The 27,478-nt window shown below is 43.5% G+C and overlaps 1 protein-coding gene across 1 annotated transcript; it reads right to left on the bottom strand.

Moving 5' to 3' along the window:
- Positions 1-522: 522 nt before the first annotated feature.
- Positions 523-27,478, bottom strand: LOC139367719 (dysbindin-like). Its single transcript, XM_071106028.1, has 4 exons — positions 27,076-27,478; positions 6,563-6,712; positions 5,961-6,104; positions 523-2,741 (listed from the first exon to the last, which is right to left on the bottom strand). Exons 1-4 carry the CDS (start codon positions 27,122-27,124, stop codon positions 2,479-2,481), a joined length of 606 nt encoding a protein of 201 aa, XP_070962129.1. The 5' UTR covers positions 27,125-27,478; the 3' UTR covers positions 523-2,478.

Here is a 27,478-nt window from a genome sequence, read left to right on the forward strand (position 1 = left end):
TGCTCTGTTTTTTTAATGTGATTCCCAGACTGTGACGTGGAGGTCATTAAATGTATTTGTGATCACAAATGAACATAGAGGTATATAGAAGAATTCAAGTCTCAAATTGTTATTATATGCTAACAGCACAGTGTCAGAAGGAGACCCACAACTTTTTTTCTAGTAGAGAGCTTGAACACACACACCAACATGTATGGCACTCTAAAAAAAAATATATATATATTGTATTTGTTTGGCAATTGTATTCATTTTATTCTTTATCTTGATTGGGAGCTCATAGAGAGAGGGAACTTATACACATAACCATGTTTTCCACTTCAAAAAAGGACCATTATAAAACCAGAAAGCAGATGTACACTCACAAACACAGTCAATTTCATGGTGAGAGGAGTACAACCAGACAACATGAGGCTGCTCTCTACTGTTCTCTTGCAATGAACACACGCATGCATGCGCACACCCACACACACACCCAGGCACACACCCACCTCCCCACCCACATACACACAAACCATTCCAGCTTGTTGATATACTCTAACACCCGAAAAACTGGCATAAACCGCTTTGTGTGCCAAGTTTCTACAGTGTCTACATATCCAACCCTCAACATTCAGCTCAATAGGAGGCTACAGGGAGGAAAGACGCCCTGTTTGTCCTCACAAGACTTGCTTCATGCATAGATAGGCATACAATTTTATCTGAAGTGCCAGGAAAAACACTGGAAATGATACACCTCATAGCAGATGATCAGAACTGTACAGAACACACAGTACATTTACAATGTGGCATGCATTTCATGGTACTCAGATGAGATGAGTATAACCAGACAACATGAGGCTGGGGACTGTGTGGCTCACTCCTGCTCTCTACTTTTCTTTTACAGTTAAAACATCAGTATGTACTGAATTAAAACAGTGGGAAATCTTACCTTGTGATGGCAGGTGTGGGTGCAGGATTTTGCTCCAACCAAGCAGAAACAAAAGTCTGGGTAAGGTTACGCCTCCCTAGTCTAGTAGCTAGTGTCGTGAATTTCCTGTAACTGGCTGGTATTGTCTGAATGAGACCAAGGCCTTTACCAATACCAAGGTGATGTTCTGGTGAGACATTGCCTTAACTCATTCTGACATAGGGGAATGCCACACAGGGATGATTGTACTTCTAAATACCACTCTTAAATCTTTCTGACGCTCTTAAAGGGGCAAGCTGAGGTATGGGGCTGGAGAAATTGTTTACATTTACTTTGTTTACAAAGTAAAACAAGCTTACATTTTGGGCTCTGATGGGGTACGACAGTTGAGCTAAGCTCATGAGGCATTTATAAGTTCTTCAAGAATCAATGGGTACATGTCATTAACTTATAAGTAAAAAAAAACGTATGTAGCTACTGTAGATAACTGACTTAAAGATTTGAAATGGCCGTGGTCAAGGTGTCCTGAGCTGGAGGGAATCGCAATAGCAGAAACCAAAGAAGAGAATCCAGTATGCTAATGTAGACTAGTGCGTGTGTGTGTGTGTTGACTGTGTTATGTTACTACATGTTGGATCCTCTGTCAACGGTCACATAAAGGGAGGTAAATACCTTGACTGAGAACAAATGAAACCAAACCGCTTGAGACTTCCCCAACTAACTGTTCCAAATCATGCAGCAAAGAGTCATGTTAGAATTCAGTGTTTATATAGCAGCATTAATGAATGGATAGGATTGGATCTAGAATTTAGTCTCACTAAAGTAGTTGTTCACAGGTTCTTATGTGAGACAGACATCTATCTGGACATTCGTCCCTCAAACAATGATGTTCTGTGTATGATAAATATGGAGAACACAATATTGGCACCTTGATAATGGTTGAACACAATACACGTATATTGCTCTGAAGCAACAGAAGAAAAAACAGTGAAAACTGAGTGTTCCTTATAATAGTGCTAAGTAGAAACAATGAGGAGTCATCAATAAGTAGTTTCATAGTTACACAGAGAATCAATTCCCACTGGGCAAAAACTGGTTGCATCAATGTTGTTTCCACGTAATTTCAACCAAAAAAATGCAATCTGATGACAATGAATCAAATGTGGAAAACTTATTCGATTTGCAAAAAGTCTTCAACGTAAGGGAATTTAGTCTTTCTTTCACCCAACTGTTAACCTAAATCACATGACATGGTGATATTTTTTGTTTATTTCATGTTGAATTCACATTAGCTGACATTTCAACCAAATGTAAATAAACATTTGACGTTTAAATGGTGTCTGTGCCCAGTGGGTTGACCCATAACAACACACCAAAGAATAACAAGGGTTGTCCATGCTAGGGGTTTCCCACAAGGAATTCCAGGGGCGTCAGTAACATGTAAAGAGGAAGTGATGGTACTGTATATGTATGGATCTCCGAGTTAGACTGTTTACCATCTCCTTGTTGTCATTGACAACAGTCAGAACAGCAAGTGGCTTGTGTCTCTATGACAACGGAGCGGACAGGCCTCACTTCTCTTCATCTTCTTCCTCTGCCTCTTCATCTTTTGTTCGAGGCACGGAGGTCAGCAACAGGGTGTCTGCGTGCACCTCCTCATCATCTGATTGGACCACATGGGTGTCGGTTCCGCCCCCGCTGGTGTCACTGGAACCGGAAGAGGTGGATGACATGCGAGATTTTGACCCCCGGCGAATGTCGCAAGTTGGCACACGCTCCCTGTAGACAACTTCTTTACTCTCGTCTTCCTCATCTTCCTCTTCATCGTCTACCTCTGGTGTGGGCCAGAGGAGCAGACAGAAGACATGAGTAGAAAATAATAGGAAAAGGAACAAACATCATGACACTGAGATTCAAGGCATATAAATGATATGAAAAGACTGTAATTACCACTGAAAGGAATTTGTATCAATCCAGACAGTCTTTGTTGGGATCATTTGAAATGCCACTTACAGTTACCATCCTTTCACAGTACCTCACCATTTTCTCAGTGTTTTGTAAACAACAGGATGTCGTCAGTCGCACTGCCATAACATTTGAGATGGAAGTTTTATGTTCTGTTGATACCATCTCTATTATTAAATCAAATGCAATAACAGTCTGATGAAAAAATGGTAACACTTTATTTGGATAGTCCATCTGTAGATGTTCTACAAACTATCAGTAACATTTCAAGTAACTATTGTGGTATCCCAGGAGGTCTACCCCGGGGAATGGTAATAGAGGGAGGTACGTGAGGCGACGTTGGCTCCCTCTCCTGGGAATACGGCAGCTGGGCACCCAGACATGGACAGCTCCAAGTGCGGGTAATTAGGAGAAGGGCCAACCAGGAGTGGAGGTCAAATAAAAGGAGGACTGTGGCACACCGCGAGGGTGAACGGGGAGAAGTAGAGGAGAAGGACCACGCCAAACCAAAGTGATTTTCTTTGTTATGTTTATTTTCTGTCCTAGTAAAGTTGTTTTTGCTGACTAAAACCTCCCTGTCTCTGTGTCAATCACTGCACGCTCAACCCAACACCCCACGGTTAACCACCACTATCTACTAACCCTAGCCCTAGCCTTAACTCTAACCTTAACCCTAGCACTTAATCTAAACCTTAACCTAACGGTAACCTTAGCAAGCAGCTGCTTATCAACAGATCGTCAGTTGCTTATCAACAGTTACTTATCAACAGACAGCATGACCATCTGTAGAGCAAATAAAGTGTGACCATCTATCCCTTGATGATAGGTGGGGCAAACCACATGCTTTCAAATGAACATTCCTCAACTGTTTGTAATGAGTTTCTAGTGGGTGTGATGGGTAAACCAGTTAATGACAGTAATATTGGCTATAATAGAGAAATAATGAGGTCTTTGTCTTCAGTATGTCAATGGTGTCTAACAAATAAAGCTGTTCCTTTCATACTGAGTTATTGATATATATATAAAACAAACCAAAAGGTTTGCACCGATTTCCTCCCTGAGAGTCTCTCGATACCCCTGATCCCTCCCCCTCACCACAGTGATCTGATGCCAGAGTAAATAAAACTGCTTCTGAAAACAAAATCCCTATTTTCCATGTCAGTTTGCAGGAAAGAGAAACACAACAACCTTTTCTGGGTGATGCAGACATTTCACACACACATAATACAAAAGCAGGTTCAATCTCTCGTGTCATTCTTCTATCTTTAGTTTCACATCTTAAATGTGATACTGCACCAATCAGATTGTGAAGTCTCTGTAGGTGAGGGTAGAGCAGCAGAGTTTTGTAAGAGGACAGGGATGAGTTGATAAACCTGTAGGGTCACAATGACAGGAGCAGGAATTACCAGAGAGATAAGGTTCCATCCAGAACCACTAGACCACCACTAAAACCTCCAATAGAATCACCACTAGAACCTCCACTGGAAGCACTAGAACCACCACTACAACCACTACAACCACCACCAGAACAATCACTACAACCACCAGAACTACCACTAGAACCACTAGAACTATCACTAGAACCAACACTAGAACCACTAGAATCACCACTATAACTACTAGAACTACCACTAGAACCACTAGAACAACCACTAGAACCACCACCAGAACTACTAGAACCACCACTAGTACCATCACTAGAACCACTAGAGCCACCAGAATTACCACTAGAACCACTAGAACCACCACTAGAACTAGAATAACTACAACTAGAACCACCACTAGAACCACTAGAACTACCACTAGAACCACTTGAACCACCACTAGAACCACTAGAACTACCACTAGAACCACTAGAACAACCACTAGAATCCCCACTGGAACCATGAGAACCACCACTAGAACCACTAGAACCACCACTAGAACTACCGCTAGAACCACTAGAACCACCAGAACCACTAGATTCACCACTAGAACCACCACTGGAACCACTAGAGCCACCACTAGAACAACTAGAACCACCACTAGAACCACTAGAACTACCACTGGAACCACCACTGGAACCACCACTGAAACTGATAGGCCTTTGCACTCAAGTACAGAACAGTTCTACATTCTAGTTCAGAAGAGACTGATCATTGTAGGAAGTGTGCGACCATCCTCTTCTATCTGAATTTTTTTAAACAATTTTTAAAAGAAGCATGAAACGTGAAAACATGTATACTTTTTTTATATACTAAATATCTTAAAACGTCTAACTGTAAGTCGCTCTGTAAAATAACTTCTACTAAGTGACTTAAATGTAAATGCATGTCACAAAAAAAAAAGGTTTTGCAAGGTAGTCTCAACAGCACCTCATATACCGGAGGAGGGCAAAGTTTGTCCTCCAGCTCAATTGACTCCAGTTCAAACCCAGGGAGAATGAACAGGTAACCAATCAGATCTCTTGCAGTAGCAAGTAATTTTTTCTTTCCCATTCAAACAAATAATTGAATAATCTCACATGCTGTAGCCCACATGCTTGATTCAGAAGATCAATATAGGGAGAGGGATTTTTAATTCAGAGAAGAATACATAGACATTTTCAAGTTAGCTAAGCATACTATAGCTAGCATGTTTCACAATGGAGTTATTCATTTCAAAAGGGTAAGACTGTGTTTTTAATTGTGCTGTTATTGTGCATACATGAGCTTGTTAGCTAGCTACTAGCTAGCTCTCGACTATGGCGTAACTTAGGGCTTGCTGATGCCAGACGTAAACAATGCACATTGGTGCTGCAATGTTATAGTGAGCGCAGGGAAATTACTAACAGCTTGATGAAAAATATGGTATTTTTTTCAACCCAAAATGTCCTCGATCCTGACCTCAAATTCTAAGTATAAAGTCACTACTGCTTTTGTTCCTTTTTTTATAATGACCTGATTTCCACTCTAGAATGGCTAATTGTACATTCCACTCTAGAAAGAAAATCTCTCCACATTTAAACCTTATTTTAAGAAACGAAGTGACCAATTATTATGGGTCCCCTCCCCTAAAAGCACACCTGGTAAATATGTTATTTATGGGGCTAGGAAGGTGGCATAATTACCTGGTAAAGGGGAGGCCAGTGGGCTGTTGTTGGCCCCAGAGTTGAGGAACACATCCAGAGCTTCCTGGTCAGAGATGTCCATGAGGTCCATCTGCTCCAGCATGTCCACGTTCACCTCCATAGAGGAGATACTGCCCATGGGAGCTGTATGGACAACACATCACACTCAGATACTGGCTGTATATTTACTACTTATCATTAAATCAATTATGTGCTGTTTATTTGGACTGTCATGTGCGTTCTAATAAGTCCATAGATTACATAATAGAGGCTTATCCTTTGTGTACGTGTTTAACTGTTCTTGTGGGGACTTCTGGTTTGTTGGTCCCCACAAGGTCAAATGCTATTTCTAAGGGGTTTAGGGTTAAGGTTATAATTAGGGTTAGGGTTAGGAACTAGGGTTTGGTTTATGGTTAAGGTTAGGTTTTTGGGTTAGGGTTAGGTGTTATGGAAAATAGGATTTTGAATGGGATTGAATTGTGTGTCCCCACAAGCTTAGCTGTACAAGACTGTATGTGGGGGGTGTGTGTGTATGGTTGTGAGTGTGCGGGTGTGGGTGTGTAGGTGTGTGTGTGTAGGTGTGCGTATTGAGCATCTCTCACGTTTCCTGCTGTCAATGTGCAGGTGAGCCGAGGACAGGAGGATGTCCATATCGTGCTGATACACCTCCTCAAAGAAGCGCTGTCTCTCCCTCAGCTTCAGATGCTGGGCTGAGTCATTGTCCAACACAATCTGAGAGTTGTCTGTCTCCACTAGCAATCAAAACATAACACATACAACCCAAATGTCAATCAAAATCCTCAACAGGTATGTGTTGTATAGGTTGAGGTTTACATTGTCAGGCCAACAGAGGGCGGTAAAACATCAACATTTTCAGTTTGGGACTACCTGAATGTATTGGATTGCATAGATATCAGTTTGAGAAAACCCATTTAAAACATGTGGGATATACTCAGGATGAGGAGACCAATAACAATGCATTTCTTTGAACATGTAATAAAACATGTGCTATCACAGACTGGAACATGTTCCGGGATTCTTCCGATGATATTGAGAAATACACCACATCAGTCACTGGCTTTATCAATAAGTGCATTGAGGACGTCGTCCCCACAGTGACGGTACGCACATACCCCAACCAGAAGCCATGGATTACAGGCAACATTCGCAATGAGCTAAAGGGTAGAGCTGCCGCTTACAAGTTGGGGGACTCTAACCCGGAAGCTTACAAGAAATCCCGCTATGCTCTGCGACTAATCCATTATTTTATTGAATGACGAAAAAACATGAAGAACTCTTAAACAAAAACAACAAAACAAACGTGACGCTATGACAACAAGTGCCGACACGAGGCAACTACACATGGACAATAACCCACGAACCACAATACAGAACAGGCTACCTAAATATGGTTCCCAATCAGAGACAACGACAAACACCTGCCACTGATTGAGAACCATATCAGGCCAAAATACATAGAAACAGACTAACTAGACATGCAACATATAATGCCCACTCATATCACACCCTGACCAAACGAAACATAGAAACAAACAACTCAAATAATGGTCAGAGTGTGTCAACATGTTTCAAGCAGTCCACCATAGTCTCTGTGCCCAAGAACACAAAGGCAACCTGCCTAAATGACTACAGACCCGTAGCACTCACGTCCGTAGCCATGAAGTGCTTTGAAAGGCTGGTAATCGCTCACATCAACACCATTATCCCAGAAACCCTAGACCCACTCCAATTTGCATACCGCAGAAACAAATCCACAGATGATGCAACCTCTATTGCAATCTCTATGCAATCTCTAACTCTATATCCACACTGCTCTTTCCCACCTGGACAAAAGGAACTCCTATGTGAGAATGCTATTCATTGACGACAGCTCAGCGTTCAACACCATAGTACCCTCAAAGCTCATCACTAAGCTAAGGAACCTGGGACTAAACACCTCCCTCTGCAACTGGATCCTGGACTTCCTGATGGGCCGCCCCCAGGTGGTTAGGGTAGGTAGCAACACATCTGCCACGCTGATCCTCAACACTGGAGCTCCCCAGGGGTGCGTGCTCAGTCCCCTCCTGTACTCCCTGTTCACCCACGACTGCATGGCCAAGCACGACTCCAACACCATTATTAAGTTTGCAGACGACACAATAGTGGTAGGCCTGATCACCGACAACGACGAGACAGCCTATAGGGAGGAGGTCAGAGACCTCTGCCTGCCATCCAGGAACTCTACACCAGGCGGTGCCAGAGGACGGCCCTAAAAATTGTCAAAGACCCCAGCCACCACAGTCATAGACTGTTGTCTCTACTACCGCATGGCAAGCGGTACCAGAGTGCCAAGTCTAGGACAAAAAGGCTTCTCAACAGTTTTTACCCCCAGCCATAAGACTCATGAACAGGTAACCAAATGGTTACCCGGACTATTTGCATTGTGTGCCCCCCCAACCCCTCTTTTACGCTGCTGCTACTCTCTCTTTATCTTATATGCATAGTCACTTTAACTATACGTTCATGTACATACTACCTCAATAAGCCTGACTAAACGGTGTCTGTATATAGCCTTGTTACTCCTATTTTCAAATGTCTTTTTACTGTTGTTTTATTTCTTTACTTACCTACACACACACACACACACACACCTTTTTTTGCACTATTGGTTAGAGCCTGTAAGTAAGCATTTCACTGTAAGGTCTACACCTGTTGTATTCGGTGCACATGACAAATAAACTTTGATTTGATTTGATTTATGCATTTCTTTCGCAAATGTAATTTATGCCATTTCACTGGAGCCATTCTGAAATCCAAAATGTAGGTAACAAATTGCAGTCTATTCCCAGGAGAAAGGGAGGACACATGTCCCCAGGCACACCTCCAGTCAGTCCTGTCTTGTCCTGGGCTAACCAGCTGGGGTTGTATAACTGTGTTATGTCCTCCTCAGCACACTCCAGTCACACTCCCACTGGGCTTAATGAGCTGACACTGTGACTCATGTCACCCCCTGTGTGTGTGACTGCGTGTGTGTGTGACCTTGTGTGTGTGTGGATGACTGCTTGTGTGTTTGTGTGTGTATGTGTGTGCATGTGTGTGATCTTGTGTGTGTGACTGTGTGTGTGTGCATGACTGCATGTGTGTGTGCATGCAAATGACCTGACATTGGACTTGGCTGTGGATTCAGCTAAACATTTAAACACAAACTTCTGCCATCTGAGTGGCCATCCTTCTTCAGGGTTCTTATATGGTCTGTTTTCACGCTGTCAATCACAAGTGTCATCAATCAACACTCCTGATACTGAAGTTAGTAAGTTGTCACTCATTCCTTCTAGAAGCCTGTTATTCGCTCATTTATTGGAGGCAGAGACCTTTTCTGACTCCAGTTTGTTACACCATCTGTTGATATAGGGGATATTACCATGGAGAAAAGATGCATTCAGCCTGTATATTTAATAAAAAAAGAGGTTGAGAATTCTTGCTGTATTTAACCATTTCTGTGAGGCCTCTGCTTTAGGAGGCATTCTGAGAGTTATGTGTGTCTCGTGCCATGCAGCCTGGATTGTGCCCTATGCAGAAGGGCACGGGGTTGGAGACACCCACAAACCGAGGGGGGGGGGGGTCGCTCTAATAAGAGAGTCACACAGGAATACCACGGCAACTAAGAGCTAAGAGACGGTTGATGATGACTTGACTGTACAGCTTATGTAAACTACAGCGCCCTTAGCCACCGAACCCACGGATCTGTCAAAGAGGTCCCACACATATAGGCAAGCAGAAACACACACGGGTGTGCACATGCACGCTACACACACACACAGAGAAACTTTGTTATCCCACTCCCTGCATCTGTCTTAGTCCACTAATGATGTTTCAACATGTAGAAATATTAAATTAACTGGAATATCATCTAAACGTACCCTCATAATTTCTGTAAGTAGGCTGGCTCAGACAAGGTTCCACAGATAGATACTCACTAATCAGAGGCATCTGAATCTAATGTAATGAGTGATCATTGTATAATGAGCGTGGTATAATAATGATGCATTCTCCATTCATCTCTAAGTGGGCAACTTCAAAGACTGGGCTTGACGTTCAGGGCCAGTTCAGTCAAGGGCAATGAGACTGAGTCAGACACTGAGTATCATTGTTCAACTTGCCATTAGTAATTATGTATATGTCAAGACTCATCAGCCATGTAGAAGTATTTGGGAAACTGATGTAAAGTATGTAAGTTTGGTAACACTTTAGTTAACATCCAGCGTCATAACACGTTATGACACGGTCATAACCTGTTATAATATGATCATAACACTGTCATGACACATATATTTAAACCTGTTGTGACATATATTGCGTTAGTTTATGGCTGGTTATGACACCTACATAATAGTGTAAAAACCCACAAAACCTAATAGTGTAAAAACCCACAAAACCTATCACACAAGGCAAAACTTTCCATTACACCATAGCTTACTTGTCAACAGTCTGTTTATGTTGTATAACATGTTGTTAATTATCATTGTTATTGCTCACACATTGATGTCAGACATGCACCTACCCCAATGCTCTGTTGCTGATGACTGGGATAAATGCCGGAGCAGATTTCAGGAACAGGAGAAGACACCCTCTTTTTGACTGATGACTGACATAATGGCATGTACGTGACATGCCTATCTGGCTTATATGATTATGATGGCCATAATGCTTCTTGACAATGTCATAAAGTGCTTTTTCTTAGTCTAAGTAAAGTGACACATGACAGTCATAATGCTTCATGACAGTGTCATAAAGTGTATTTTGACGTTGAAATTGTACGTCTTTCCATGTCCTGAGGACGTCGGGAAATGCCTTCAAAACCGGCCAATGGGGACAACAGTGAGTAATATTACCATCAATTGGGCTTGAATGTGACTGTGAGACCCCTGCTGCATCTGTGTCCTGATATATGCCATGCACCTCTGACACACTGTCTTATGCAACGGTCCAAAATAATAAGCCAATGCATGGTTATACAATAATGCGACAAAAGAACACATAAGTCCCAGTGGCTTTTCTTCAGAGCACTCAAAATTTCCACTGGGTAAGTGCTTCTGTTGACTGTTGAGTTTGGGTGCTCACATAAACCAAATATGCATTTAATGGAGGTTCCCATTCTCTTTTGGTGATTGTGTCATGTTATTACTTTTATCCCACAAACTGTACTTATTAAATTAATGGATTTTCATGGTTACATGTTTTTTTTAATCTGCAGAGACCAGATGGTGAGGTCAGAATACTGCAGCCAGGCCAGAGTTCTGTCAGTGGGTGTTCTGTGACTAACACATAGTTAAACACTCAGTTACAGTAGCTGTTGCATAGACATGATACATGTAAATCCATATAGTCTGTACCCATCACACAGTATCTATAAGTGTATTTCTGGACATATTCAATCCCTATCCCAGTCTGCTGTCCCCACATGCGTCAAGATGGCCACCATTGTTCCTGTTCCCAAGAAAGCTAAAGTAGCTGAACTAAATGACTATCACCCCGTTGCAGTCACTTCTGTCATCATAAAGTGCTTTGAGAGACTAGTAAGGGTCATATCACCTCCACCCTACCTGACACCCTAGACCCACTCCAATTTGCTTACCGCCCCAATAGGTCCACTTGCGATGCAATCGCCATCACACTGCACACTGCCCTATCCCATCTGGACAAGAGGAATATCTATGTAAGAATGCTGTTCATTAACTACAGCTCAGCATTTTTTTTCACCTTTATTTAACCAGGTAGGCAAGTTGAGAACAAGTTCTCATTTACAATTGCGACCTGGCCAAGATAAAGCAAAGCAGTTCGACACATACAACAACACAGAGTTACACTTTGAGTAAAACAAACATACAGTCAATAATACAGTAGAAAAATAAGTCTATATACAATGTGAGCAAATGAGGTGAGATAAGGGAGGTAAAGGCAAAAAAAGGCCATGGTGGCGAAGTAAATACAATATAGCAAGTAAAACACTTGAACGGTAGATTTGCAGTGGAAGAATGTGCAAAGTCTGTGCAAAATCATTGAAAAGTGAAAGACTAAAGTTACATACATGGGATGCTTTAGTGAATTTCAGAATGTCTGGAATAGAAAAGGCAAAAATAAAACAATTCAATAAACATTCGCAGCCAGTCATCCAAAACATAGCCCTATGCAGTCGTTAAATTCCTATAGAAGGTGGCAAAGGCTGAGGATGTGTGTTCAACAGGCAGCCAAGGGAGCCAAATAAATAAATACAGTAGGTGGAGAGGTAGTTGTTTGGGCTAAATTATAGATGGGCTATGTACAGGTGCAGTAATCTGTGAGCTGCTCTGACAGTGTTACACCCTGACCATAGTTTGCTTTGTATGTTTCTATGTTTTGTTTGGTCAGGGTGTGATCTGAGTGGGCATTCTATGTTGTGTGTCTAGTTTGTCTGTTTCTAAGGTCTTCGAAAGCCAAGTTAACAAACAGATTACTGACCATTTTGAATTCCACCATACCTTCTCCGCTATGCAATCTGGTTTCAGAGCTTGTCATGGGTGCACCTCAGCCACGCTCAAGGTTCTAACGACATCATAACCACCATCGATAAGAGACATTACTGTGCAGCCGTATTCATCGACCTGGACAAGGCTTTCGACTCTGTCAATCGCAACATTCTTATTGGCAGACTCGACAGCCTTGGTTTCTCAAATGATTGCCTCGCCTGGATGAGTTCAGTGTGTCAAATCGGAGGGCCTGTTATCCGGACCTCTGACAGTCTCTATGGGTGTGCCACAGGGTTCAATTCTCGGGCCGACTCTCTTTTCTGTATACATCAATGATGTTGCTCTTGCTGCTGGTGAGTCTCTGATCCACCTCTACGCAGACGACACCATTCTGTATACTTCTGGCCCCTGTATACACTGTGTTAACTAACCTCCAGACGAGCTTCAATGCCACACAACTCTCCTTCTGTGGCCTCCAACTGCTCTTAAACGCAAGTAAAACTAAATGCATGCTATTCAATCGATCACTGCCCGCACCTGCTCGCCCATCCAGCATCACTACTCTGGACGGCTCTGACTTAGAATACGTGGACAACTACAAATACCTGGGTGTCTGGTTAGACTGTAAACTCTCCTTCCAGACTCACATTAAGCATCTCCAATCCAAAATTAAATCTAGAATCGGCTTCCTATATCCCAACAAAGCATCCTTCACTCATGCTGCCAAACATACCCTCGTAAAACTGACCATCCTACCGATCCTCGACTTCAGTGATGTTCTCTATAAAATAGCCTCCAACACTCTACTCAACAAACTGGATGCAGTCTATCACAGTGCCATCTGTTTTGTCAACAAAGCCCCATACACTACCCACCATTGCGACCTGTACGCTCTCGTTGGCTGGCCCTCGCTTCATACTCGTCGCCAAACCCACTGGCTACAGGTTATCTACAAGTCTCTGCTTGGTAAAGCCCCGCCTTATCTCAGCTCACTGGTCACCATAGCAGCACCCACTCGTAGCACGCGCTCCAGCAGGTATATCTCACTGGTCACCCCCAAAGCCAATTCCTCCTTTGGTCGTCTTTCCTTCCAGTTCTCTGCTGCCCATGACTGGAACGAATTGCAAAAGTCTCTGAAGCTGGGGACTCACATCTCCCTCACTAGCTTTAAGCACCAGCTGTCAGAGCAGCTTACAGATCACTGCACCTGTACATAGCCCATCTGTAAAAAGCCCATCTACCTACCTCATCCCCATTCTGGTATTTATTTATTTATTTAGCTCCTTTGCACCCCAGTATCTCTACCTGCACATTCATCTTCTGCCGATCTACCATTCCAGTATTTAATTGCTATATTGTAATTACTTCGCCACCATGGCCTATTTATTTCCTTAACTTACCTCATTTGCACTCACTGTATATCGACCTTTTGTTTTATTTTGTTCTATTGTATTATTGACTATGTTTTGTTTATTCCATGTGTAACTCTGTGTTGTTGTATGTGTTGAATTGCTACGCTTTTTCTTGGCCAGGTCACAGTTGCAAATGAGAACTTGTTCTCAACTAGCCTACCTGGTTAAATAAAGGTGGAGAATTTTTTTTATTTGCAGTAGGTTGCAACACCGCCCCCTTTGGCCATTCTATCTTGTCTGAAAATGTTTTAGTTAGGGATGGAGATTTCAGAATTTTTGGTGGTCTTCCTAAGCCAGGATTCAGACACGACTAGAACATCCGGGTTGGCAGAGTGTGCTAAAGCAGTGAATTAAACAAACTTAGGGAGGAGGCTTCTAATGTTACATGCATGAAACCAAGGCTATTACGGTTACAGAAGTCATCAAAAGAGAGCGCCTGGGGAATATGAGTGGAGCTAGGCACTGCAGGGCCTGGATTCACCTCTACATCACCAGAGGAACATTGGTTGTCTAGAACGTCCGGAACAGAGAGTAAAAGGAGGTTTCTGGGGGCAATAAAATAGCTTTAAGGTATTTAAAAAATAAAAATAAATGTTTTACCTTTATTTAACTAGGCAAGTCAGTTAAGAACAAATTCTTATTTTCAATGACGGCCTAGGAACAGTGGGTTAACTGCCTGTTCAGACAAAGGTGCAGACAAAGGTATGGTAGGATGTGAATACAGTGGAGGTAAACCTAGGTATTGAGTGATGATGAGAGAGATATTGTCTCTAGAAACATCATTGAAACCAGGTGATGTCATCGCATGTGTGGGTGGTGTAACTGAAAGGTTGGATAAGGTATAATGAGCAGGGCTAGAGGCTCTACAGTGAAATAAGTCAATAAACACTAACCAGAACAGCAATGGACAAGGCATATCTCCACATTAAGGAGAGGCATGCTTAGTTGAGTGATCATAAGGGTCCAGTGAGTAGTGAGGTTGGTTGGGGTAACGGCGATTCAGACAGCTAGCCGGGCCATCGGTAGCAAGCTAGCATAGGATGGAGGTCTGTTTTTAGCCACCTCGTGCATTTCCGTCGGTAGATTAGTGGGGTTCCGTGTGGTAGAGGGGATCAATCCAAATGGCAAAATAGATATAGTTATAGTGACCCAAGAAAAATTGTCCGATAGACCTATTCAGATAGCAGCTAATAAGACAGCTAACGATTAGCGGGCCGCAGATGGGCGTTCACGTAATGTTGCGACGTAGGGGCCAGTTGGATAACTCCCTCGGGCAGATAACGTCGGTAGTCAAGTCGTGAAGGCCCGGTGGGGCTCCGCGTCGACAGTTAAACGGGTCCGGATAGGTGATTGTAGCCCAGGAGAGCTGATGGAACTCTTCAGCTGGCTCGCTCCAGAATAATTGATGTTTGCTCCGGGATCGACGTCAGCTAATAGTCACACGGATAGCAGCTGCGAGATCCAGGTGTAAATGTACAGAGCTTGCGGTTGAAATCCGGGGATATGGAGAGAAAAATAGGTCCGGTATGTTCTGGTCTGAGTCGCGTTGTACAAAACTGGCGATAGCTTTTTGAGCTAAAGGATAGCTGATGACCACACACCGTGGTTAAATACTAACGTTACTAACGTTAGCCAGTAATAACGTTAGCCAGTAAACTGGCTAGCTTCTGGCTAGCTTCTGGTTAGCTTCTGGTTAGCTTCTGGTTAGCTTCTGGTTAGCTTTTGGTTATCTTCTGGCTATTGTTGATTTCAGATTTGAGGTAAATAATACTTTTTTTAAATAAAAGATATGCAAAGAAAGATGTAAATATATACAGGGGACACGACAAGACGAGGACAAAGGATGTCTGACTGCTATGCCATCTTGGTATGTTCTATTGTTCTATGTTCTATTAAACACCATAGTGCCCTCCAAACTCGTCATTAAGCTCGAGACCCTGGGTCTCGACCCCGCCCTGTGCAACTGGGCCCTGGACTTTCTGACGGGCCACCCCCAGGTGGTGAAGGTAGGAAACAACATCCCGCTGATCCTCAACACTGGGGCACCCCCCCCCCCCCCTCCCCCCCATCCACATCAACAGGACAGTAGTGGAGAAGGTGAAAAGTTTTAAGTTCCTCAGCGTACACATCACTGACAAACTGAAATGGTCCACCCACATAGACAGCGTGGTGAAGAAAGCGAACCAGCGCCTCTTCAACCTCAGGAGGCTGAATACATTTGTCTTGTCTCCTAAAACACTCACAAGCTTTTACAGATGCATCCTGTCGGGCTGTATCACCACCTGGTACGGCAACTGCACCTCCCTCAACCGCAAGGATCTCCAGAGGGTAGTGCAGTCTGCACAACTCATCACTGGGGGCAAACTACCTGCCCTCCAGGACACCTACAGCACCCGATGTCACAGGAAGGCCAAAAAGATAATCAAGGACAACAACCACCCGAGCCACTGCCTGTTCACCCCGCTATCATCCAGAAGGTGAGGATAGTACAGTTGCATCAAAGCTGGGACCGAGAGACTGAAAAACAGCTTCTATCTCAAGGCCATCAGACTGTTAAACAGCCATCACTAACATAGAGAGGCTGCTGCCAACATACAGACTCAAATCTCTGGCCACTTTAATAACTTTACTTGATAAAGGTATCACTAGTCACTTTAAATAACGCTACTTTAATAATGTTTATATTACTCATCTCATATGTACAGTGGGGTAAAAAAGTATTTAGTCAGCCACCAACTGTGCAAGTTCTCCCACTTAAAAAGATGAGAGAGGCCTGTAATTTTCATCATAGGTACACTTCAACTATGACAGACAAAATGAGAAAAAAAATCCATAAAATCACATTGTAGGATTTTTAATGAATTTATTTGCAAATTATGGTGGAAAATAAGTATTTGGTCAGGCCCATCTGAAGTTTGCTAGAGAGCATTTGGATGATCCAGAAGAAGATTGGGAGAATGTCATATGGTCAGATGAAACCAAAATATAACTTTTTGGTAAAAACTCAACTCGTCGTGTTTGGAGGACAAAGAATGCTGAGTTGCATCCAAAGAACACCATACCTACTGTGAAGCATGGGGGTGGAAACATCATGCTTTGGGGCTGTTTTTCTGCAAAGAGACCAGGACGACTGATCCGTGTAAAGGAAAGAATGAATGGGGCCATGTATCGTGTGATTTTGAGTGAAAACCTCCTTCCATCAGCAAGGGCATTGAAGATGAAGCGTGGCTGGGTCTTTCAACATGACAATGATCCCAAACACACCGCCCGGGCAACAAAGGAGTGGCTTCGTAAGAAGCATTTCAAGGTCCTGGAGTGGCCTAGCCAGTCTCCAGATCTCAACCCCATAGAAAATCTTTGGAGGGAGTTGAAAGTCCGTGTTTCCCAGCAACAGCCCCAAAACATCACTGCTCTAGAGGAGATCTGCATGGAGGAATGGGCCAAAATACCAGCAACAGTGTGTGAAAACCTTGTCAAGACTTACAGAAAACGTTTGACCTCTGTCCTTGCCAACAAAGGGTATATAACAAAGTATTCAGATAAACTTTTGTTATTGACCAAATACTTATTTTCCACCATAATTTGCAAATAAATTCATAAAAAATTCTACAATGTGATTTTCTGGATTTCTTTTCCTCATTTTGTCTATCATAGTTGAAGTGTACCTATGACGAAAATTACAGGCCTCTCTCATCTTTTAAGTGGGAGAACTTGCACAATTGGTGGCTGACTAAATGCTTTTTTGCCCCACTGTATATACTGTATTCTATACCACTGCATCTCACCTATGTCGCACGGCCATCTCTCATCCATATATTTATATGTACATATTGTTATTCATCCCTTTACATTGTGTGTATAAGGTAGTCGTTGTGAATTTGTAAATTACTTGATCGATATTACTGCATTGTCGGAACTAGAAGCACAAGCATTTCACTACACTCACATTAATACCTGCTAACCATGTGTATGTGACCAATACAATTTGATGTGATTAGATTTTGTATGACATTACTGGTCATAAAATAGTAACGTCTAAGACCACAGCAACATAGATTAATGTCACTAGCAGCAAGGCCAGCAGTCTTAACGTAGTTCTGGCTCTGATGGCAAAACAATAGCCGGCAGCAGATCAGCAGCCTTAAATTAACATAGTTCTGGCTCTGATGGCAAAACAATAGCCAGCAGCAGATCAGCAGTCTGATAGCAGAGCTCTCTCTCTTTCTCTCCCTCTCTCTGTCTTCCCCCTCTCTCTCCCTCTCTCTCTTCCCCCTCTCTCTTTCTCTCCCTCCATCTCTCTCTCCCTCTCTCTGTCTTCCCCCTCTCTCTCTATCTCCCTCTCTCTGTCTTCCCCCTCTCTGTCTCTCCCCCCTCTCCTGCTCTTTCTCTTTCCACAGACCAATGTATGACCAACACATACTGGCAAGGACTTGTTCAGTGACTAGAGCATGTCAAAGACACTTTTCTGTGTTAGCCTCCTCTCCAGACAAGGACCTGTTCAGTGACTAGAGCATGTCAAAGACACTTTTCTGTGTTAGCCTCCTCTCCAGACAAGCTATTGTGACTCAGTTTCAAGCTCTCATCATCCTATGATATGACTTTGGAGACATAACATCACAGAACGCCTCAACTGCTTGTACAGGCCAGAGTAGTAGGCCATTACCCCAACTTAAGCCATCCGCAGAGCTGGCATTGATTTGATCCAATGAGTTACTCTCCGCCATTCCACAATACTTCTGATCCATAGCAAGACCTCTGCCACCTCCAGTCCTCTTCCTTCTGTCTCACCCCATACTGGTCCATAATTACCTTAAAGCCCTCCGTCACTGACATAATGCATAGACAAGCCCTCCGTCACTGACATAATGCATAGACGAGCCCTCTGTCACTGACATAATGCATAGACGAGCCCTCTGTCACTGACATAATGCATAGACAAGCCCTCTGTCACTGACATAATGCATAGACAAGCCCTCTAGGTTTTACAGTGATCCATTTTTTAGACCCATTTTTTTTGTTTTACCTTTATTTAACTAGGCAAGTCAGTTAAGAACAAATTCTTATTCAATGTTATACTCACTGAGTGTACAAAATATTAAGAACAGATTCCTAATATTGAGTAGGGGCATGGACTCTACAAGCTGTTGAAAGCCTTCCACAGGGATGCTGGCTCATGCTGACTCCAATGCTTCCCACAGTTAAGTCAAGTTGATTGGATGTCCTTTGGGTGGTGGACCCATACACATGCTGTGTGTGTGTGTGTGTGTGTGTGTGTGTGTGTGTGTGTGTGTGTGTGTGTGTGTGTGTGTGTGTGTGTGTGTGTGTGTGTGTGTGTGTGTGTGTGTGTGTGTGTGTGTGCGCGCGTGTGTGTGTGTGTGCGTGCGTGCGTGCATGTCAGTAAAATAAAAGTGACAGTGATGTTACGCAACCCAAGTGTCTGTGCCTTAGTGTACTTTATGTCTGATGTTTTTGTCCTTCATTGTAAAGGCTTTCAGCTGTGAGCTGTGTTTGAGTGTTTACCCCAATAGCACTCAGGCAAACACATGATTTCATGTATTTTAATGCCATTGTGTATATCGAGGTCAACCAAAAGAAGACTAGAAAGTCAGTAATTTTTTATATTTACAGTTTTACAATGTTATATACACTGAGTGTACAAAACAGGTATCAAAAGCTTTCCACAGGGACGCTGGCCCATGTTGACTCCAATGCTTCCCACAGATAAGTCAAGTTGGCTGGCTGTCCTTTGGGTGGTGGACCATTCTTAATACACACTGGAAACTGTTCCTGTTCAAAGGCACTTAAATATTTTATCTTGCTCATTCACCCTCTAAATGGAAAAAAATACACAATCCATGTCTCAATTCTCTCCTCCCCTTCATCTACACTGACTGAAGTGGATTTAAAAGGTGACATCAATAAGGAATCATAGCTTTCATCTGAATTCACCTGGTCAGTTTATGTCATGGAAAGAGCAGGTATCCGCAATGTTTTGTACACTGAGTGTATTTATCGTTATTTCATTACAGAAGATAATCTATTTAACATAAAGAACCAAGTGAAACTGAATAGGACCAAGTAGAACTGAATATGACCAAGTAGAACTGAATAGGACCAAGTAGAACTGAATAGGACCAAGTAGAACAGAATAGGACCAAGTACAACCAAAAACCCTGAGGCGAGCTACACAATGAAAGACTGATTTGCTGCACGAACTCTGCGGGTCAAAAAGCTAATAGGTTTCCTTTAGAGATGATCCATTTTCCTCTCCATTTTCCTGTGTAGCAGATTAATCTCTCCAAGAATTTCTCCCCAGCATGTAGAGGAGAGGGCGAAGAGGCAGAGAGAGAAGAGAGGGGATGAGGGGGGAGGTAGTGGTTAAAGGGGCCGGGGGAGTGTGGAGACTGACTGGGGGAGCTGGACCACATGATTATCCCTCATCCCCATGGTTACCCATCCGTGATCTGACCTTTCTCTTCTCTTCTCTTCTCTTCTCTTCTCTTCTCTTCTCTTCCTCTTCTTCTTCCTCTCTGTAGGCTTCTCGTGCCCAGGTCTGGGCTTGTCTCCCTGACCATATCTTGTGAGGGCCAAGCAGTAGCAAACTGTGTGTGTGTGTGTGTGTGTGTGTGTGTGTGTGTGTGTGTGTGTGTGTGTGTGTGTGTGTGTGTGTGTGTGTGTGTGTGTGTGTGTGTGTGTGTGTGTGTGTGTGTTTGAGAGAGAGAGAGTAAGAGAAAGAGAGGGAGAGAGAGAGAGAGGAGAGAGAGAGAGAGTAGAGATTCTCTGGCTCACACCCAATCCTCTCCCCTCGGGGGTGCAGTGATAGTCTACCCCACCTCTTTACAGTTTCTGGCTGACCTATCTCTCATTATTACTGCCATTATTTACAGACCCAATCCCTCTCTCTCTCTCTCTCTCTCCCTCTCCCCTCAGCAGTCTGAATAGAGATACATGATTGCTCACTGCAGCACCACAATAGCCTGTTAACTATTCCTTCACACGGTCGTATCATTAGCACAACACTCATACAGTAGAGTAGAGCGATAATGGTCAACTTTCCCCCGACCACCATCACCATTAGGGCACTTCAAATACACCCTCCTCCCGCCCTAAGCTGTTATGTGAGACACATATATCATGGGGCTATGAAGACCTGTCAGTATACATTCAGGCTTAGTGGTAATAGAGTACTGGATAAGATCGGTTATCCATCTTCCTTCTAGCTAATCTCTCTGTCCATCTCTCTGATTCTTCCATTTCTCTTCTCCCTTAGTCAGAAGAGGGAGGTCCACTCTATGACCATGGGCTAATCCTGTAGGCATGTATTCCCAGAGCCATTAAAGCACTTCAGTGAGGGGTAAATGTTTGACCTTCATCCCTTCCCAAAGGCTGCACATTTAGTTCAATCAGAGCAGGTCTCTAACTCGGTCTCCATAACCTTCACAGACACTTAGAATAGAGATGCTAAACCTCCAGAGATGAAACGGTCTGGTGCCAAATAACCTCACACATACCCCCATTCCCAGCCCAACACTCAAGCACATTTCAAACACATCTTAGGTTTTGTTAGCTAACATTTAGCTTATTGCAAATTATATCACTTAGGCCTATTGGCAGAATGACTACATCATTATCCACTCACACTTAATCTACTGTCTTCATGACACAATCAAAACAGTATTATTTTCGAGGATTTAGCTTGCTTACCCAATTTGGCTACACTTGACACCTTCTACAGATTAGTGTTAGCATGCTAAGCCGCTAGCTAAACCAGACACCTCTTCCTATAGCTTAGATGGAGGAGGTATGTTATAGCGTGTCTAGCCTAAGTCTGTTAGCCAGTCCTTTTCTGGCTTAGTGAAATAATGGTGTTAGAGTGTTAACCCCTTACTATGTATGTAGCTCAGGCGGCTGGTGTCTGGTTAATTAGGGAAGACAGGCTCATAGTAATCGTTGGAAAGGAATAAATGGAATGGTATCAATTCCGTTCAATTCCAATGTCCGTCACTGCGTTCCAGACATTGTTTTGAGCCATCAGCAGTCTCCTGTGGTGTGTAGCCTACTGTACATACATCCAAACTGAGACACCCCCCTTGTGGATAACAGTAAGGCAGCCAATAACAGACCTACTGAAGACAATATGTCTGAGTATCTTAAGATGTATAGTTCAGCTGTGGACTGGCTGTGGAAGGGTTAAAGTGAGGTGCCCAGACTGTACTGTCTGGTTCCATATGAACCTTGTGCCCCTCTACCCATTGCCACATATGGTAGATCTAAAAACAATGGATAGGTTTTCAACAAATCTCTCACACCTATCAGATCCTGCTAGATCAACTCATATTAGGTAGGGAGGTATGGACAAGGTGTTGACTTTTAAAAAAAAAAAATATTTCACCTTTATTTAACCAGGTAGGCAAGTTGAGAACAAGTTCTCATTTACAATTGCGACCTGGCCAAGATAAAGCAAAGCAGTTCGACACATACAACGACACAGAGTTACACATGGAGTAAAACAAACATACAGTCAATAATACAGTATAAACAAGTCTATATACGATGTGAGCAAATGAGGTGAGATAAGGGAGGTAAAGGCAAAAAGGCCATGGTGGCAAAGTAAATACAATATAGCAAGTAAAACACTGGAATGGTAGATTTGCAATGGGAGAATGTGCAAAGTAGAAATAAAAATAATGGGGTGCAAAGGAGCAAAATAAATAAATAAATAAAATACAGTAGGGAAAGAGGTAGTTGTTTGGGCTAAATTATAGGTGGGCTATGTACAGGTGCAGTAATCTGTGAGCTGCTCTGACAGTTGGTGCTTAAAGCTAGTGAGGGAGATAAGTGTTTCCAGTTTCAGAGATTTTTGTAGTTCGTTCCAGTCATTGGCAGCAGAGAACTGGAAGGAGAGGCGGCCAAAGAAAGAATTGGTTTTGGGGGTGACTAGAGAGATATACCTGCTGGAGCGTGTGCTACAGGTGGGAGATGCAATGGTGACCAGCGAGCTGAGATAAGGGGGGACTTTACCTAGCAGGGTCTTGTAGATGACATGGAGCCAGTGGGTTTGGCGACGAGTATGAAGCGAGGGCCAGCCAACGAGAGCGTACAGGTCGCAATGGTGGGTAGTATATGGGGCTTTGGTGACAAAACGGATTGCACTGTGATAGACTGCATCCAATTTGTTGAGTAGGGTATTGGAGGCTATTTTGTAAATGACATCGCCAAAGTCGAGGATTGGTAGGATGGTCAGTTTTACAAGGGTATGTTTGGCAGCATGAGTGAAGGATGCTTTGTTGCGAAATAGGAAGTACGAAGCCAATTCTAGATTTAACTTTGGATTGGAGATGTTTGATATGGGTCTGGAAGGAGAGTTTACAGTCTAACCAGACACCTAAGTATTTGTAGTTGTCCACGTATTCTAAGTCAGAGCCGTCCAGAGTAGTAATGTTGGACAGGCGGGTAGGTACAGGTAGCGATCGGTTGAAGAGCATGCATTTAGTTTTACTTGTATTTAAGAGCAATTGGAGGCCACGGAAGGAGAGTTGTATGGCATTGAAGCTTGCCGGGAGGGTTGTTAACACAGTGTCCAAAGAAGGGCCAGAAGTATACAGAATGGTGTCGTCTGCGTAGAGGTGGATCAGAGACTCACCAGCAGCAAGAGCGACCTCATTGATGTATACAGAGAAGAGAGTCGGTCCAAGAATTGAACCCTGTGGCACCCCCATAGAGACTGCCAGAGGTCCGGACAGCAGACCCTCCGATTTGACACACTGAACTCTATCAGAGAAGTAGTTGGTGAACCAGGCGAGGCAATCATTTGAGAAACCAAGGCTGTCGAGTCTGCCGATGAGGATGTGGTCATTGACAGAGTCGAAAGCCTTGGCCAGATCAATGAATACGGCTGCACAGTAATGTTTCTTATCGATGGCGGTTAAGATATCATTTAGGACCTTGAGCGTGGCTGAGGTGCACCCATGACCAGCTCTGAAACCAGATTGCATAGCAGAGAAGGTATGGTGAGATTCAAAATGGTCGGTAATCTGTTTGTTGACTTGGCTTTCGAAGACCTTAGAAAGGCATGGTAGGATAGATATAGGTCTGTAGCAGTTTGGGTCAAGAGTGTCACCCCCTTTGAAGAGGGGGATGACCGCAGCTGCTTTCCAATCTTTGGGAATCTCAGACGACACGAAAGAGAGGTTGAACAGGCTAGTAATAGGGGTGGCAACAATTTTGGCAGATAATTTTAGAAAGAAAGGGTCCAGATTGTCTAGCCCGGCTGATTTGTAGGGGTCCAGATTTTGCAGCTCATTCAGAACATCAGCTGAGCAGATTTGGGAGAAGGAGAAATGGGGAAGGCTTGGGCGAGTTGTTCTGGGGGGTGCAGTGCTGTTGACCGGGGTAGGAGTAGCCAGGTGGAAAGCATGGCCAGCCGTAGAAAAATGCTTATTGAAATTCTCAATTATGGTGGATTTATCAGTGGTGACAGTGTTTCCTATCTTCAGTGCAGTGGGCAGCTGGGAGGAGGTGTTCTTATTCTCCATGGACTTTACAGTGTCCCAGAACTTTTTTGAGTTAGTGTTGCAGGAAGCAAATTTCTGTTGAAAAAGCTAGCCTTGGCTTTTCTAACTGCCTGTGTATAATGGTTTCTAGCTTCCCTGAACAGCTGCATATCACTGGGGCTGTTCGATGCTAATGCAGAACGCCATAGGATGTTTTTGTGTTGGTTAAGGGCAGTCAGGTCTGGGGAGAACCAAGGGCTATATCTGTTCCTGGTTCTACATTTCTTGAATGGGGCATGTTTATTTAAGATGGTTAGGAAGGCATTTAAAAAAAATATCCAGGCATCCTCTACTGACGGGATGAGATCAATATCCTTCCAGGATACCCCGGCCAGGTCGATTAGAAAGGCCTGCTCGCTGAAGTGTTTCAGGGAGCGTTTTACAGTGATGAGTGGAGGTCGTTTGACCGCTGACCCATTACGGATGCAGGCAATGAGGCAGTGATCGCTGAGATCTTGGTTGAAAACAGCAGAGGTGTATTTAGAGGGCACTTGGAGAGACATACACCTGTATGACCATACACCATACTGTGAGAGACCTGAGAACATCTTGCCAACCAGAGACTGTTACAATCTACCACAGGATTAATTTAACTGACTGTTGCTGATGTCAGACCACCAACTCCTTCAAGTAGATATTCAATCATCTACACTAGGGTTGTAACTACATGGGCAAAAGTATGTAGACACCCCCTTCAAATTAGTGGATTCAGCTATTTCAGCCACACCCGTTGCTGACAGGTGTATAAAATTGAACACATTGCCATGCAATCTCTATAGTCAAACATTGGCAGTAGAATGGCCCGTACTGAAGAGCTCAGTGACTTTCAATGTGACTCCGTCATAGGATGCCACCTTTCCAACAAGTCACTTCGTCAAATTTCTGCCGTGCTAGAGCTGCCCTGGTCAACTGTAAGTGCTCTTATTGTGAAGTAGAAACGTCTAGGAGCAACAATGGCTCAGCTGCGAAGTGGCAGGCCCACAATCTCACAGAAAGGGACCGCTGAGTGCTGAAGCATATTGCGCATAAAAATCGTCTGTCCTCAGTTGCAACACTCATTAATATGTTCCAATCTGCCTCTGGAAGCAATGTCAGCACAATAACTGTTCTTCAGGAGCTTTAGGAAAGGGATTTCCATGGTTGGGCAGTCGCACACAAGCCTAAGATCACCATGCGCAATGCCAAGCGCCGGCTGGAGTGGTGTAAAGCTCGCCGCCATTGGACTCCATCTGGCAGTCGGACGGACAAATCTGGGTTTGGTGGATGCCAGGAGAACACTACCTGCCCCAATGCATAGTGCCAACTGTAAAGTTTGGTGGAGGAGGATTAATGGTCTGGGGCTGTTTTTCATGGTTCGGTCTAGGCCCCTTAGTTCCGGTGAAGATAAATCTTAACACTACAGCATATAATGACATTCTAGACGATTCTGTGCTTCCAACATTGTGGCAACAGTTTTGGGAAGGCCCTTTCCTGTTTCACCATGACAATACCCCCATGCACAAAGTGAGGTCCATACAGAAATGGTTTGTCGAGATCGGTGTGGAAGAACTTGACTGGCCTGCACAGAGCCCTGACTTCAACCCCATTGAACACCTTTGGGAGGAATTGGAATGCCGACTGCAAGCCAGGCCTAATTGCCCAACATCAGTGCTCGACCTCACTAATGCTGTTATGGCTGAATGGAAGCAAGTCCCCGCAGGAATGTTCCAACATCTAGTGGAAAGCCTTCCCAGAGGAGTGGGGGCTGTTATAGCAGCAAAGGGGGAACCAATTCCATATTAATGTCCATTATTTTTTTATGAGATGTTCGGTGTCCACATACTTTTAGCCAAGTAGTGTATATTTTAATACTATTCTCCCTCCTTCCTCCTCTTTCTCTCTCTGCAGCATGGGCCACATGTGACGACCTCATTGTAACTCTGACCATGGTGGTCCTGTGATGGACCACACATGTTCAACAGGAACCAAACACAAACCAAAGTCAACCACATCCCTGCTTATTGTCATTTTTTCCAATCACAGAGGACCTTACTGGTCAAACACTTTGACAATGTCATCATCAATTGTACCTCCTTCAACTTAAACCAGGTAGGTGAGGTTTGGATTCGGTGAAGCTGCGGTGACAATAGCGTCAGGAGATTGTATCAAAAATACATTTTCTGTCACTGACCGTGGTGTCAATCACACCTATTGTGGAATACTAAATATATATGTATCTTATTTTCGGACTAATCTCAGTATCCATCTCTTTAGTACAGCATGTATCAGTTGAAACCAATCTACAGTACAGAAAGATGGACAGACAGCTATTAATTAGACATGGAAAGTTATCCAAAGACCGTTACAGTGTAATATGACTGTCCTACTGAAGCCTAATATCCTAAAATGCAAAAAAAAAAAAACAATTTGATTTACAGTATGATTAGGATCAAAATTAAAGCATAATTATTAACTTATTGGCCAGAAATGATATGCTTACTGTAAGTTTGGGGAATTTACAGGACAGTGGTAGACAGGTGTTTACATAATTGAATATAAATGCACCATTGTGATGAACTCCCTCCAGTCTATTAGATATAACTACTACCACTTTAAATTACTTTCAGAGCTGGTAGAGACCGGCAACATAAAGTGAGTTACTCACATGACTGACGCTTGTTGTGGTTGGTCGATCCAGACGAGGATGTGGACATGGTCCAATCGAGGGGGAGGGGGGGTTGCAGACAGTGATGGAGAATGTCTACCCTCTGTGTATGCAGGTATGTGTGCGAGAGAGGGAGTGCGTGTATGAGTGTGTGTGTCCACTCCTGTCAGAGTTCCAGGACAGGACACTGCGGTGTGTAAAGCCTGGTCATCTAGTCTCTAGATCTGTTGAGAATGCTTAAAAAACAAGAACATTGAGATAGGCCTCACTGGAAAACACTGCTTCTGTTCTCCTCTTGTCTGTCCTGTCTTTTTTACTCTCTCACCTGATTTGGCTTTGTAGTTCCCTCTCTCTGTCCTCTTTTGCTACTCTCTCTTTCAGCAGCTCTCTCTCTCTCTCTCTC

The sequence above is a fragment of the Oncorhynchus clarkii genome, chromosome 16 (assembly GCF_045791955.1).
Source record: "Oncorhynchus clarkii lewisi isolate Uvic-CL-2024 chromosome 16, UVic_Ocla_1.0, whole genome shotgun sequence".
NCBI classification, from domain to species: domain Eukaryota; kingdom Metazoa; phylum Chordata; class Actinopteri; order Salmoniformes; family Salmonidae; genus Oncorhynchus; species Oncorhynchus clarkii.

Bases quoted from the DNA above. Each gene is read 5' to 3' on its own strand.
- LOC139367719 (XM_071106028.1), bottom strand. From the start codon at position 27,124: ATGTCCACATCCTCGTCTGGATCGACCAACCACAACAAGCGTCAGTCA. The intron at 6,713-27,075 runs GTGAGTAACTCA...TTTGATTGCTAG, and splicing joins CCACAACAAGCGTCAGTCAT to TGGAGACAGACAACTCTCAG. The intron at 2,742-5,960 runs GTAATTATGCCA...GGCCCACACCAG, and splicing joins ACTGGCCTCCCCTTTACCAG to AGGTAGACGATGAAGAGGAA.